This window comes from Bufo bufo, chromosome 6 (genome assembly GCF_905171765.1).
Source record: "Bufo bufo chromosome 6, aBufBuf1.1, whole genome shotgun sequence".
In the NCBI taxonomy this organism is placed as follows: Eukaryota; Metazoa; Chordata; class Amphibia; order Anura; family Bufonidae; genus Bufo; species Bufo bufo.
Genome location: NC_053394.1, coordinates 727,640 through 744,196, shown reverse-complemented (window position 1 = coordinate 744,196; position 16,557 = coordinate 727,640). Strand labels below are relative to the sequence as shown.

General features: G+C 52.5%; 1 protein-coding gene across 2 annotated transcripts in view; it reads right to left on the bottom strand.

The window, feature by feature from the left end:
- Positions 1-16,557, bottom strand: part of SFXN4 (sideroflexin 4) — a 77,854-nt gene that overhangs the window by 33,450 nt on the left and 27,847 nt on the right. For both annotated transcript variants that reach the window (XM_040437887.1, XM_040437886.1), the window contains exons 2-4: positions 6,771-6,836; positions 4,968-5,039; positions 4,056-4,082 (exon numbers count right to left, since the gene is read on the bottom strand). In XM_040437887.1, the coding sequence (XP_040293821.1) occupies positions 4,056-4,082; positions 4,968-5,039; positions 6,771-6,836 (165 nt within the window). The remainder of the gene's footprint in view (positions 1-4,055; positions 4,083-4,967; positions 5,040-6,770; positions 6,837-16,557) is intronic.

The window sequence follows — 16,557 nt, the reverse complement described above, 5'->3', positions numbered from 1 at the left end:
GAGAGAACGCCTACTACATACCGAGAACTGCCCCATCCCTAGAGAGAACGCCTACTAAATACTGAGAACTGATCCATCCCTAGAGAGAGAACGCCTACTACAGACTGAGAACTGCCCCATCCCTAGAGAACCTCTACTACAGACTGAGAACTGCCCCATCCCTAGAGAGAGAACGCCTACTACAGACTGAGAACTGCCCCATCCCTAGAGAGAGAACGCCTACTACATACCGAGAACTGCCCCATCCCTAGAGAACCTCTACTACAGACTGAGAACTGCCCCATCCCTAGAGAGAGAACGCCTACTACAGACTGAGAACTGCCCCATCCCTAGAGAGAGAACGCCTACTACATACCGAGAACTGCCCCATCCCTAGAGAACCTCTACTACAGACTGAGAACTGCCCCATCCCTAGAGAGAGAACGCCTACTACAGACTGAGAACTGCCCCATCCCTAGAGAGAGAACGCCTACTACATACCGAGAACTGCCCCATCCCTAGAGAACCTCTACTACAGACTGAGAACTGCCCCATCCCTAGAGAGGACGCCTACTACAGACTGAGAACTGCCCCATCCATAGAGAGAGAACGCCTACTAAAGACTGAGAACTGCCCCATCCCTAGAGAACCTCTACTACATACCGAGAACTGCCCCATCCCTAGACAGAACGCCTACTAAATACTAAGAACTGCCCCATCCCTAGAGAGAGAACGCCTACTACAGACTGAGAACTGCCCCATCCCTAGAGAGAGAACGCCTACTAAATACTGAGAACTGCCCCATCCCTAGAGACAGAACGCCTACTACAGGCTGAGAACTGCCCCATCCCTAGAGAGAACCTCTACTACAGACTGAGAACTGCCCCATCCCTAGAGAACCTCTACTACAGACTGAGAACTGCCCCATCCCTAGAGAGAGGACGCCTACTACAGACTGAGAACTGCCCCATCCCTAGAGAGAGAACGTCTACTACAGACTGAGAACTGCCCCATCCCTAGAGAGAGAACGCCTACTAAAGACTGAGAACTGCCCCATCCCTAGAGAGAGAACGCCTACTAAAGACTGAGAACTGCCCCATCCCTAGAGAGAAAACGCCTACTGCATACCGAGAACTGCCCCATCCCTAGAGAACCTCTACTACAGACTGAGAACTGCCCCATCCCTAGAGAGAGAACGCCTACTACAGACTGAGAACTGCCCCATCCCTAGAGAGGACGCCTACTAAAGACTGAGAACTGCCCCATCCCTAGAGAGAGGACGCCTACTACAGACTGAGAACTGCCCCATCCCTAGAGAGAGAACGCATACTACAGACTGAGAACTGCCCCATCCCTAGAGAGAGAACGCCTACTAAAGACTGAGAACTGCCCCATTCCTAGAGAGAGAACGCCTACTACAGACTGAGAACTGCCCCATCCCTAGAGAGAACACCTACTACAGACTGAGAACTGCCCCATCCCTAGAGAACCTCTACTACAGACTGAGAACTGCCCCATCCCTAGAGAGGACGCCTACTACAGACTGAGAACTGCCCCATCCCTAGAGAGAACGCCTACTAAATACTAAGAACTGCCCCATCCCTAGAGAGAGAACGCCTACTAAAGACTGAGAACTGACCCATCCCTAGAGAGAGAACGCCTACTACAGACTGAGAACTGCCCCATCCCTAGAGAGAGAACGCCTACTACAGACTGAGAACTGACCCATCCCTAGAGAGAGAACGCCTACTAAAGACTGAGAACTGCCCCATCCCTAGAGAGAGAACGCCTACTACATACCGAGAACTGCCCCATCCCTAGAGAACCTCTACTACAGACTGAGAACTGCCCCATCCCTAGAGAGAGAACGCCTACTACAGACTGAGAACTGCCCCATCCCTAGAGAGAGAACACCTACTACAGACTGAGAACTGCCCCATCCCTAGAGAGAGAACGCCTACTACATACCGAGAACTGCCCCATCCCTAGAGAGCGCCTACTACATACCGAGAACTGCCCCATCCCTAGAGAGAGCCTACTACATACCGAGAACTGCCCCATCCATAGAGAGAACGCCTACTACATACTGAGAACTGCCCCATTCCTAGAGAACCTCTACTACAGACTGAGAACCGCCCCATCCCTAGAGAACCTCTACTACATACCGAGAACTGCCCCATCCCTAGAGAGAGAACGCCTACTACAGTCTGAGAACTGCCCCATCCCTAGAGAGAGAAGGCCTACTAAAGACTGAGAACTGCCCCATACCTAGAGAGAGAACGCCTACTACATACCGAGAACTGCCCCATCCCTAGAGAGAACGCCTACTAAAGACTGAGAACTGCCCCATCCCTAGAGAGAACGCCTACTACATACCGAGAACTGCCCCATCCCTAGAGAACCTCTACTACAGACTGAGAACTGCCCCATCCCTAGAGAGCGCCTACTACATACTGAGAACTGCCCCATCCCTAGAGAACCTCTACTACAGACTGAGAACTGCCCCATCCCTAGAGAGAGAACGCCTACTACAGACTGAGAACTGACCCATCCCTAGAGAACGCCTACTACAGACTGAGAACTGACCCATCCCTAGAGAGCCTCTACTACAGACTGAGAACTGCCCCATCCCTAGAGGACGCCTACTACAGACTGAGAACTGCCCCATCCCTAGAGAGAGAACGCCTACTAAAGACTGAGAACTGCCCCATCCCTAGAGAGAGAAAACCTACTACAGACTGAGAACTGCCCCATCCCTAGAGAGAGAACGCCTACTACAGACTGAGAACTGCCCCATCCCTAGAGAGAGGACGCCTAATACAGACTGAGAACTGCCCCATCCCTAGAGAGCCTCTACTACAGACTGAGAACTGCCCCATCCCTAGAGAACGCCTACTACAGACTGAGAACTGCCCCATCCCTAGAGAACCTCTACTACAGACTGAGAACTGCCCCATCCCTAGAGAGAACGCCTACTAAATACTGAGAACTGCCCCATCCCTAGAGAGCCTCTACTACAGACTGAGAACTGCCCCATCCCTAGAGAACGCCTACTACAGACTGAGAACTGCCCCATCCCTAGAGAGAGGACGCCTACTACAGACTGAGAACTGCCCCATCCCTAGAGAACCTCTACTACAGACTGAGAACTGCCCCATCCCTAGAGAGAGAACGCCTACTACAGGCTGAGAACTGCCCCATCCCTAGAGAGCCTCTACTACAGACTGAGAACTGCCCCATCCCTAGAGAACGCCTACTACAGACTGAGAACTGCCCCATCCCTAGAGAGAGAACGCCTACTACAGACTGAGAACTGCCCCATCCCTAGAGAACCTCTACTACAGACTGAGAACTGCCCCATCCCTAGAGAGCCTCTACTACAGACTGAGAACTGCCCCATCCCTAGAGAACGCCTACTACAGACTGAGAACTGCCCCATCCCTAGAGAGAGAACGCCTACTACATACCGAGAACTGCCCCATCCCTAGAGAGAACCTCTACTACAGACTGAGAACTGCCCCATCCCTAGAGAGAGAACGCCTACTAAAGACTGAGAACTGCCCCATCCCTAGAGAGAGGACGCCTACTACAGACTGAGAACTGCCCCATCCCTAGAGAACCTCTACTACAGACTGAGAACTGCCCCATCCCTAGAGAGAGAACGCCTACTACAGACTGAGAACTGCCCCATCCCTAGAGAACCTCTACTACAGACTGAGAACTGCCCCATCCCTAGAGAGAGAACGCCTACTACAGACTGAGAACTGCCCCATCCTTAGAGAGAGAACGCCTACTACAGACTGAGAACTGCCCCATCCCTAGAGAGAGAACGCCTACTACAGACTGAGAACTGCCCCATCCCTAGAGAGAGAACGCCTACTACAGACTGAGAACTGCCCCATCCCTAGAGAGAGAACGCCTACTACAGACTGAGAACTGTCCCATCCCTAGAGAACCTCTACTACAGACTGAGAACTGCCCCATCCCTAGAGAGAGGACGCCTACTACAGACTGAGAACTGCCCCATCCTTATTCCCTATCATGAATAAACCCTTCAGGTGGAAACCTGTACTTACCTCACAAAGCTTCTCAGCCATCATTACCTGAACAAAACGCATAACAGGATCAGAGGCAGTTTATCAAAGTGCACAACACATACAACAAATCTCTATGTACGGACCCTGCACAGTACCACTTCTCCTGTATATATATAGCCTGCACAGTACCACTTCTCCTGTATGTACGGACCCTGCACAGTACCACTTCTCCTGTATGTACGGACCCTGCACAGTACAACTTCTCATGTATATATGGACACTGCACAGTACCACTTCTCCTGTATACATGGACCCTGCACAGTACCACTTCTCCTGTATATATGGACACTGCACAGTACCACTTCTCCTGTATATATATAGCCTGCACAGTACCACTTCTCCTGTATATACGGACCCTGCACAGTACCACTTCTCCTGTATACATGGACCCTGCACAGTACCACTTCTCCTGTATATATGGACCCTGCACAGTACCACTTCTCCTGTATATATGGACCCTGCACAGTACCACTTCTCCTGTATATATGGACACTGCACAGTACCACTTCTCCTGTATATATATAGCCTGCACAGTACCACTTCTCCTGTATATACGGACCCTGCACAGTACCACTTCTCCTGTATCCATGGACCCTGCACAGTACCACTTCTCCTGTATCCATGGACCCTGCACAGTACCACTTCTCCTGTATATATGGACCCTGCACAGTACCACTTCTCCTGTATATATGGACCCTGCACAGTACCACTTCTCCTGTATATATGGACCCTGCACAGTACCACTTCTCCTGTATATATGGACCCTGCACAGTACCACTTCTCCTGTATATATGGACCCTGCACAGTACCACTTCTCCTGTATATATGGACCCTGCACAGTACCACTTCTCCTGTATATATGGACTCTGCACAGTACCACTTCCTCTGTACCTTGTCATCCTTCTTCTCTGCATTTCTGGATCCCAGAGACTCCAGCAGGGACTTTGAATTCTGGATTTCTGCCTGAAATGGAGGATCATGGTCACATGGTCAGACAGCAGCCAATCACAGCCCCTCGGTAGCCAAGCCTCATGCACTCCAACTCTGTCTCCCTATAGTGAGATGGTGGGGGCGGCCGGAGGCGGCGCACAGTCCTACCGGTCATATGTTACCCTGTTAGGACAGATACACCTTTACACCAGGCCGGGATACTCTCACTCTCCTTCCCATCTGCTGCCGCCACCCCCATTCCCTGCAGCATGGCCGCCACCCCCTGCCCTGCAGCATGGCCGCCACCCCCATTCCCTGCAGCATGGCCGCCACCCCCATTCCCTGCAGCATGGCCGCCACCCCCATTCCCTGCAGCATGGCAGCCACCCCCATTCCCTGCAGCATGGCAGCCACCCCCATTCCCTGCAGCATGGCCGCCACCCCCTGCCCTGCAGCATGGCCGCCACCCCCTGCCCTGCAGCATGGCCGCCACCCCCCATTCCCTGCAGCATGGCCGCCACCCCCCCATTCCCTGCAGCATGGCCGCCACCCCCCATTCCCTGCAGCATGGCCGCCACCCCCCATTCCCTGCAGCATGGCCGCCACCCCCCATTCCCTGCAGCATGGCCGCCACCCCCCATTCCCTGCAGCATGGCCGCCACCCCCCATTCCCTGCAGCATGGCCGCCACCCCCCATTCCCTGCAGCATGGCCGCCCCCCCCCATTCCCTGCAGCATGGCCGCCACCCCCCATTCCCTGCAGCATGGCCGCCACCCCCCATTCCCTGCAGCATGGCCGCCACCCCCCCATTCCCTGCAGCATGGCCGCCACCCCCCATTCCCTGCAGCATGGCCGCCACCCCCCATTCCCTGCAGCATGGCCGCCACCCCCCATTCCCTGCAGCATGGCCGCCACCCCCCATTCCCTGCAGCATGGCCGCCACCCCCCATTCCCTGCAGCATGGCCGCCACCCCCCATTCCCTGCAGCATGGCCGCCACCCCCCATTCCCTGCAGCATGGCCGCCACCCCCCATTCCCTGCAGCATGGCCGCCACCCCCCATTCCCTGCAGCATGGCCGCCACCCCCATTCCCTGCAGCATGGCCGCCACCCCCCATTCCCTGCAGCATGGCCGCCACCCCCATTCCCTGCAGCATGGCCGCCACCCCCATTCCCTGCAGCATGGCCGCCACCCCCATTCCCTGCAGCATGGCCGCCACCCCCTGCCCTGCAGCATGGCCGCCACCCCCATTCCCTGCAGCATGGCCGCCACCCCCATTCCCTGCAGCATGGCCGCCACCCCCATTCCCTGCAGCATGGCTGCCACCCCCATTCCCTGCAGCATGGCTGCCACCCCCTGCCCTGCAGCATGGCTGCCACCCCCCATTCCCTGCAGCATGGCCGCCACCCCCATTCCCTGCAGCATGGCCGCCACCCCCATTCCCTGCAGCATGGCCGCCACCCCCATTCCCTGCAGCATGGCCGCCACCCCCTGCAGCATGGCCGCCACCCCCTGCAGCATGGCCGCCACCCCCCGCAGCATGGCCGCCACCCCCCATTCCCTGCAGCATGGCCGCCACCCCCATTCCCGGCAGCATGGCCGCCACCCCCTTCCCTGCAGCATGGCCCCACCCCCTTCCCTGCAGCATGGCCCCACCCCCTTCCCTGCAGCATGGTCGCCACCCCTCCCTGCAGCATGGCCGCCACCCCCTCCCTGCAGCATGGCCGCCGGCATCACGCTCTTCTCCCACCCGCGGTAACTTACGTGAGAAGCCAGTAACGCGCTGGGGTCCAGGACATCGTGCCAGTGGGCGTGTCTCTGTAAAAAGGACTGGACAACAAAGTGGATTTGTAAGAAATTGGTCACCAAAAATATGATTTTTTTTATCCCGTTTCCTGAACAGGATTATGGGGGTGGCCATCTTGCCTGAGCCGTTAATAGCATCGACATGGCATTAAAGGGGTCCTCTCACTTCAGGAATTGGCATTTATCATGTAGATTATACACTGCTCGTTTCCATGGTTACGACCACACAGTAATCCAGCAGCCGTGGCCCGGACTGTGGGAGCGCACATGGGCTGGTGCTCTTTCCCTACAGGAGAATCACAATACATTAGGAAGGGCCTCTATAGAATAAATGCCGTTTACTGAGGTGAGAGGACCCCTTTAAGAAACTTGCTTTACAGCAGCCCCATGGGCCATAGACATAATGGGGAGGAGGGGATCTATTGACTTCTATGGGAGAGTTTTCTAGGCATGCTGTGTGAGCTGTGCAGGGAGGGGAGTAGATAAGCTCTGACAATCACCTGTTGTGAATGGTGGACCCTGTCTTATCTATGCACAGAGGTGATATCGGTACAGGCAGGATGATAATGACAGATGAGCAGATAACTGCAGTAAAGTGATCTGTACAGAACAAATGCCGCCAATCCTTAGACAGTCGCAGATGCAAAAAACGGCAGGAGTTTTGGTGTTAAATAATGTAAATATAAAAAGCGACATGAAAAATAATCATCTTCACAACCATAAAAGATCTGAGGAAATACGTGAGGCAGAAGCCACGCCGCTGGACAGACCAGAAGTTGTGCTGCAATATAAGGAATTTACACTGCTCCGGGGAGACTACAGGGGCGCACGTGGGGGGTCTCCTGTGAAGAATACATCACATACAGGGTTCGAGCCGGGAACATCCAGCAGCTTCCTCAGGGGCGATCCAGCAGCTTCCTCAGGGGCATACAACTTCACCATCCATATGGCGGTTATTGAAAGCGGTTGGTCTGCCATTTACATTAACAACCTATCATCTGGAAAGGTCAGCAATATCTGATTGGTGGGGGTCCGACAGCCGGGACCACCGCTGGTCAGCTGCTTGAGGAGGCGGCGGAGCTCCATGTGAGCGCTGCTTCCTCTTCATTACACTGCGTGTCGTCTCCGGTGGAGCAGCGGCAGTGTAGAGTTATTACAAGTACTCGCTCCATTCAAGTCCATGTCATTACACTGCACCGCCGAGACTTCCGAGAAGATGGCGCTGCACAGAGTGCAGCCTTCTCATCACAACCCCGCTGGACAGCGGCATGAAGGAGGCGGCGGAGCTCCATGTGAGCGCTGCTTCCTCTTCATTACACTGCGTGTCGTCTCCGGTGGAGCAGCGGCAGTGTACTGTTACTACAAGTACTCGCTCTATTCAAGTCCATGTCATTACACTGCACCGCCGAGACTTCCGAGAAGATGGCGCTGCACAGAGTGCAGCCTTCTCATCACAACCCCGCTGGACAGCGGCATGAAGGAGGCGGCGGAGCTCCATGTGAGCGCTGCTTCCTCTTCATTACACTGCGTGTCGTCTCCGGTGGAGCAGCGGCAGTGTAGTGTTACTACAAGTACTCGCTCCATTCAAGTCCATGTCATTACACTGCACCGCCGAGACTTCCGAGAAGATGGCGCTGCACAGAGTGCAGCCTTCTCATCACAACCCCGCTGGACAGCGGCATGAAGGAGGCGGCGGAGCTCCATGTGAGCGCTGCTTCCTCTTCATTACACTGCGTGTCGTCTCCGGTGGAGCAGCGGCAGTGTAGTGTTACTACAAGTACTCGCTCCATTCAAGTCCATGTCATTACACTGCACCGCCGAGACTTCCGAGAAGATGGCGCTGCACAGAGTGCAGCCTTCTCATCACAACCCCGCTGGACAGCGGCATGAAGGAGGCGGCGGAGCTCCATGTGAGCGCTGCTTCCTCTTCATTACACTGCGTGTCGTCTCCGGTGGAGCAGCGGCAGTGTAGTGTTATTACAAGTACTCGCTCCATTCAAGTCCATGTCATTACACTGCACCGCCGAGACTTCCGAGAAGATGGCGCTGCACAGAGTGCAGGCTCCTCATCACAACCCCGCTGGACAGCGGTATGAAGGAGGCGGCGGAGCTCCATGTGAGCGCTGCTTCCTCTTCATTACACTGCGTGTCATCTCCGGTGGAGCAGCGGCAGTGTACTGTTACTACAAGTACTCGCTCTATTCAAGTCCATGTCATTACACTGCACCGCCGAGACTTCCGAGAAGATGGCGCTGCACGGAGTGCAGCCTCCTCATCACACACCGCCAGTCAGATATTGATGAACGTTCCTGACGATAGGTCCTCAATATAAATGGCAGGACAACCCCGATAACCCCCAGGAACAGAAGAGATACAGAGACCAGCAATCACAGGACAGATGGATTCAGGTCACTTTATACATTTCATTTAAAAAAAATTTGGGGAAGTGGGGCGTGATGGAATGCGGCGCTAGGAGGACGCGTAGAGACAAAGCTCCGGCCGGTACCAGACAATAAAGCGGCACACCGCACATCGCGCTATAACACGCCCCACACACTCTCACCTTTTTATCATGGGCCGAGCTAAAAAGATGGATGGAAAATCCAAGACGACGCCCGCAGCTCACACCACAGAAGCGCTGACAGATGGCGCTTCCCTGCCAGTACTATAAGAGAGGGGTCCACCGGAATGTACACGAGGACCACCAGTCCATACAGAGACCCCCACTGCCTTCTCAGAACTGGGGACAGAACCTCCCATACTGAAAATAAAACTAGGCACAGTCAGCTGGTGGACGCGCACAATGAGGAGGAGATTCCTGCACCAAGCGGATTGGGAAGATCACTCAAGACATAATCTGAGGTTTAGGGAGATCCCCGAGAGTATTATCGGAGACGCTCTGCAGGACTTCCTAACTGACTATTTTGTAGCGCTCATTCCCTCAGCAGAACAAAGATTTGCTTATAGAGCGCTAAAAGTGCGCCAAATACAGCCTCTAGAGACGTCATCGCAAGACTTCATTTTTTTTCAATTTTAAGGAAAAGATTACAAGAGCCGTTAGAATAATATAAAACAAAAACAAAGCCAGGTGCCCTCTGCGGTCTTACTAACCCTCGTACTGGTGTAAAATTGAGAGATTAGCCAACATGTCCTGCTTGGAGGACATGTCTGAGCCCGAGCACCGCGCCAAGGCTTCTCAAGTAGCTCGGGACCCAACGCTAAACCTACCTGAGCTGTATGGGCGATACCAGGAGCCATGGTCACATGCTGGAGGTTACTGGCAGATTGACCGAGTCAGACCTTGCGCTCCTGTAATTTGCCCACTGGCTCCTGGTATCGCCCATACGGCCCAATAGCGTTAGGTCCCGAGCTACTTGAGAAACCTTGGCGCGGTGCTCGGGCTCAGACATGTCCTCCAAGCAGGACATGTTGGCTAATCTCTCAATTTTACACCAGTACAAGGGTTAGTAAGACCGCAGAGGGCACCTGTCCTTGTTATATTATATATACTGTTTATCACATCCACACATTTGCTATCCTGTGTAGGATGTCCATTGTGGTACTTGTGGTCCGCTGCAGGCATCCTCCATTGTATGCATTTTTGCTGGGGATTGCCATTAGCAGCGGACCACCAGTGCAGGACCTGCCCCCCCCGGTCTAGCTGCACCGCTGCATATGGGGATGAGCACCTCCTGCTTTCTAATACCACGCCAATCTGTAGCTTGCAAGATCTCCCGGAGCGTTTAAAAACGTCTTGGTGTTCACAGATCTATCGGAGAGAATTCTCTACTGCCACCAAAGTCCTGAGGGACAATAACGTCAAATCATCTCCAAAAATGGCACAACCCACGTCCTGACATCGCCGAGAGCAGCCATGACACTACTGCAAGAACGGTCGTGGGTAACCTTGGATGAAGACGCAAGCTCTCCACTGCAGGAGACCGCCAACACTTTCCAAAGAATGGACGTAACTGATGAGACCATCGCGGGCCGCAAACACCTGGGGCCTTGTGAGTTAACCCTTTCTAGTTTCAGGTACCTGGAGCAGCAAAGGAGCGACTAACTTCTCTGATCTCCCCCCTGCAATATACTGGATAAACAGAGGATGCAGTAGGGTCACTTACAGGTAACTGTGCAATGGTTATTTATGCCCCCCCCCATTGTATATTTTGCATTGTTCTTTTTTTCCTTTGTTATTATTTAACAGTGACGTTCGTATCTCCAATCCCTCATATTTAAGACACTAATATGGTTTTTACCATTTCTAGTATCAATACTAAAGGCTAGGGATCGACCGATACAGATTTTTTAGGGCAGATACCGATAATCAGAACTTTTAGGCCGATAGACGATAATTTTTACCGATATTCTGTGAATTTTTATTAAAATAAATAAAAAATTCCTACACAAATCTGCTGAAAATGAATATGTTTATTGTTAACATGCAGTTTTTTTTTGTAAATCTTTCTTTTTCATTTATAATTAATATTTTGGTGTGTTTTTTTTTTTTTTTTTACTATTAGCCCAATTAGGGACTAGAACCCTTGTCCTATTCCCCCTGATAGAGATCTATCCGGGGGAATAGGACCTCACAGCAGGGAGCTGACTATGGCAGCCAGGGCTTCAATAGCGTCCTGGCTGCCATGGTAACCGATCGGAGCCCCAGGCTTACACTCCACTGAGGAGGAGGGGAGAAGGGACCCTGTGGCCACTGCCACCAATGATTAATACTGGGGGGCTTGGGTGGGGGGCGCACTGCGCCACCAATGTTTTAATACTGGGGTTTGGGGGGGGGGGGGGGGGTGGGTGCTGGCTGCAGAATCACATAGCTGGCTCCCGACCTCTATGAGCGGTAGCCGTGATCCGTGGCAGTTAACCCCTCAGGTGTGGCACCTGAGGGGTTAACTACTGTGGGTCGCAGCTACTTGTCATAGAGGTCGGGAGCCGGCTATGTGATTCTGCAGCCAGCTCCCACCTCCTGTATATGAATGAATGAGAGAGTTATCTTCATTGGTGGCGCAGCGACCACAGCCCCTTCCAGACACTGCTTCCTTCTCCCCTGTGCTGCTGAGGGAACGCGGAGAGCACTGATCCTTGTTCCCCCTATACGTTAAAATAGATGCCGATAACGTTCAAAATCCTGAATATCGGCCGATAATATTGGTAAAACCGATAATCGGTCAATCCCTACTAAAAGGCCTTAATAGCCCCTTCAAAAGATCAATGTTTTGGAAAGAAGCGAAACTATTAAAATCGGACATAATATGTGCCCAAGAGACCCCCTTAAATAAAGCCGACACTTCTAGATAGCAGCAGGGGAACTGGACTAATGTTTTCACCCCTCCAGCCACGGGGAAGAACAAAGGGGTAACAACAGCGATGAAAATCACTGCTCACAACAAGAAATATCGGCTTCTCCAAACAGAAAGACCAAGTAAAGCCATAGCCGACCTGGAACCTTCCAACTCAAACCGTCGCCCGTAAGATAGGAGCGATATCAATGACACCAGCGCAAACCGGAGGAAAGCAAAAACACTTCTACTACTGGCCGGGAACGAGCAGGAGCGATGCCCGCTGACGAGATCAGAGCTAGCGCGGGGTACGACGAGAGCCGCCACTGTAGAGTCTAGAGGACTATCCTTCCATCCCACAACCAACTAGTGATCGCAGCAAGAATCTCTGAAAGAAATGTCACTTTCAGAAATAATGGGACAATTAAGACATTTGAATAAACCCATAGATCCACAGGAAGTATTGATAGTGATAAAAATGGCAAAAAATAATAAGTCTCCCGGACCGGACGGTCTCTCCAATGAGGATTCTGAAACCCGCTAGGACATTCTTGCCCCTCATATCAGCAACCTTTCAATAGAGGGGATATTCTGGGGAATGCTACAAGCAGCGATCATGCCTCTCCCCAAACCAGGAAAATCTCAGATCTTAAAATATATTCCAAGATTCTCGCTAATAGACTCCATGGTCCCAAACCTCATTAGCAAAGACCAAGTCGGCCGACTATAGACGGAACCAGGAGACTGGTCGGACGCCTTCTCTGCTGCCATCACTGGACGCGGAGAAGCCGTCCGACCGCGTGCACTTGAGGTCTGTATGTGGTCAATGGTAATATTTCAAGTGCAATTATACTCCCAACCCGCAGCATCAGTATACATCTCCGGTATGTCCGACAGGTTCTCAATAAGTAACGGCACAAGACCGGGGCGCCGCTTAGAACCACTTACAGAAAAAAATCAGAGCGCACCCATTAATATCTGGAATCATAACCATGAAATCGGGCAGTTTGCCGATGACATAACCCTAGCACTCAATGTGTCGGAGAGATTGCCGTCAGTCTCATATTATAAACTAATTGTCCCTAAATGCCACGTCTTAAATCAATCAGTACCCGCCCGACAGAGCCATGTACCCCCTTCAGTGGGACGACCAATATCACCGTCTACCTCAAACCGCCTCCCAGCTAGGGTTGTTTCGGGTATCGAACTTTCAATACCCAATCAATACTTTTATGCCAGTATCGATTCAGTATCAGGAGGTTTTCAATACTAGACTCTCCTCTTATGTCGCTCACGCAGACAGTGGAGAGGGAGGGAGTCGGCGCTGAGCCCAATGAAGTGAGCGGGCTCTGAGGCTGCCCGCACCACTGCCACCAATGACCGGGAGGGAATACGCTGCTGCGCTCGGTGAACGGTAGCGGGAGCCTGCTCCTCCTGAGTGTCCTCCCCAGAGTCAAGCAGCCGACATAGCAGGTGCCGGACCTCCGTGCCACCAATGATAATTAACCTTTAATACAAATACAGGAGGCGGGGGCCGGCGGTACCAGCCTCCTGTATCTGTATTAAAGGTCATCATTGGTGGCACAGTGCCCCCCCCCAGTATTAGTCATTGGTGGTGCAGTGCCCCCCCCCCAATATTAAATACGGCACGATTTGTAATTTTTTTTTTTGTCACCTTGTCGAATACTAAAAAATACTATAGGACTGTTCGATTATGGACCGGATGTTACATAAAATGCGCAATGCACGCGGCTTTTTTGGTGTTATTTTTTCATGTGGTATGAATGGTATCGAGTATCGCAACACTTTATGGTATCGAAACCGAATCAAAATTTTGGTATTGAAACACTGTTCCCAACTAACTATACATCTTTAACCCCTTAACGCAGAACGGCGTGCAATTACGGCGGGGGATGCATTGCCAGAATGCATTCCGCCGTACATGCACGGCAGGATGATCGGGTGGGCACCGGAGCGGTGCGGGCCCGATCACTGCAGGGGTCCGGCAGTCCCTAGTAGCCAGGCCCCTGCTGTATCCGCCGGCATCACTGTTTACAGCGATGCCGGCGGATTAACCCCTTCTATGCCGCGGTCCGTGCTGACCGCGACATAGAAGTGGTTTGCGGCAGGTGAAGAAGCGCATCGAGTCCCCGCGCTGCTGTGGCAGGGAAACAATGCGTGACAAGGCAGCCCGATGCCGTGCAGAGGCTGCCCAATGCCTTGCAACTAGGCAACCTGTCCAGCCTCAGGCTAGGTCGGTCTCCTAGGCAACCTGTCCAGCCTCAGGCTAGGTCGGTCTCCTAGGCAACCTGTCCAGCCTCAGGCTAGGTCGGTCTCCTAGGCAACCTGTCCAGCCTCAGGCTAGGTCGGTCTCCTAGGCAACCTGTCCAGCCTCAGGCTAGGTCGGTCTCCTAGGCAACCTGTCCAGCCTCAGGCTAGGTCGGTCTCCTAGGCAACCTGTCCGAGTACTACTCACTGTAGTACACGAACAGGCAATGCATTATAATGCATTGCAGAGGGGATTAGACCCCCAAGTAGTTTCTAGAATGGGGTCATTTTTGGGTGGTTTCTATTATGTAAGCCTCGCAAAGTGACTTCAGACATGAACTGGTCCTTAAAAAGTGGGTTTTAGAAATTTTCTGAAAAATTTCAAGATGTGCTTCTAAACTTCTAAGCCTTGTAACATCCCCAAAAAATAAAATATCATTCCCAAAATGATCCAAACATGAAGTAGACATATGGGGAATGTACAGTAATAACTATTTTTGGAGGTATTACTATGTATTATAGAAGTAGAGAAATTGAAACTTGGAAATTTGCTAATTTTTTTGTAAATTTTTTCTTTTTTTTTATAAATAAAATAATTTTTTTTGACTCCATTTTACCAGTGTCATGAAGTAAAATATGTGACGAAAAAACAATCTCAGAACGGCCTGGATAAGTCAAAGCGTTTTAAAGTTATTCACACAAACAAAAATGGCCTGGTCCTTAAGGTGAAAATGAACCTGTTCCTTAAGGGGTTAAAGGAGAAAATAAAAATGGAGCTAATTAGAATGAAAAAACGAGATCTCTTGGACAGGCAGAATCGCAGTATTAAAGGAGCTGCTATCTATAGGGTTAGACAGACCCCCGAGAGTCCAAGCCGAAGTGCTAGACGTACCTCTCCAGAGGGGTCGGGTGCCCCGGCAGGCGATGGATCTCAATGGGAAAGCATCCTCAAACTGCGGCCCTCCAGCTGTTGTAAAACTACAACTCCCACAATGCCCTGCAGTAGGCCGATACCTGTAGGCTGTTCGGGCATGCTGGGAGTTGTAGTTTTGCAACAGCTGGAGGGCCGCAGTTTGAGGATGCCTGATCTAGCGGGAATATCTAACACACCCTCATGGTTTCGCTTCCATTCACTGACAGAACACAGGCATACACACAGCGCTCTCCTACAATGGATGCGGCTTTAGAATGATGGAACTTCTTAACCAGCGATGTGGATTTCTAGAAGGCCGACCTAGGAGTGTTGGAGAACATGGGTTCACACTGGGGAAGGATCCGGAAAGGCTGAAGGACTGCCCTTTAATACAGTTAGACAACGGGTCCACCTTCCCTCTAAGCTTCTCATCTGATCATCTCAGGAGCCTGTCTCCATCATCCAGCTGGATGTAACTGGCGACCCCCTAGCTGGATGTAACTGGCGAGCCCCTAGCTGGATGTAACTGGCGAGCCCCTAGCTGGATGTAACTGGCGAGCCCCTAGCTGGATGTAACTGGCGAGCCCCTAGCTGGATGTAACTGGCGAGCCCCTAGCTGGATGTAACTGGCGAGCCCCTAGCTGGATGTAACTGGCGAGCCCCTAGCTGGATGTAACTGGCGAGCCCCTAGCTGGATGTAACTGGCGAGCCCCTAGCTGGATGTAACTGGCGAGCCCCTAGCTGGATGTAACTGGCGAGCCCCTAGCTGGATGTAACTGGCGAGCCCCTAGCTGGATGTAACTGGCGAGCCCCTAGCTGGATGTAACTGGCGAGCCCCTAGCTGGATGTAACTGGCGAGCCCCTAGCTGGATGTAACTGGCGAGCCCCTAGCTGGATGTAACTGGCGAGCCCCTAGCTGGATGTAACTGGCGAGCCCCTAGCTGGATGTAACTGGCGAGCCCCTAGCTGGATGTAACTGGCGAGCCCCTAGCTGGATGTAACTGGCGACCCCCTAGCTGGATGTAACTGGCGACCCCCTAGCTGGATGTAACTGGCGACCCCCTAGCTGGATGTAACTGGCGACCCCCTAGCTGGATGTAACTGGTGACCCCCTAGCTGGATGTAACTGGCGACCCCCTAGCTGGATGTAACTGGCGACCCCCTAGCTGGATGTAACTGGCGAGCCCCTAGCTGTAGATTGTCGTCCTTACGGCTCCATAATACAGGTCAATGGCAGGCGTCCTTCTCAGTTACAACTAGCTCATCTAAATGG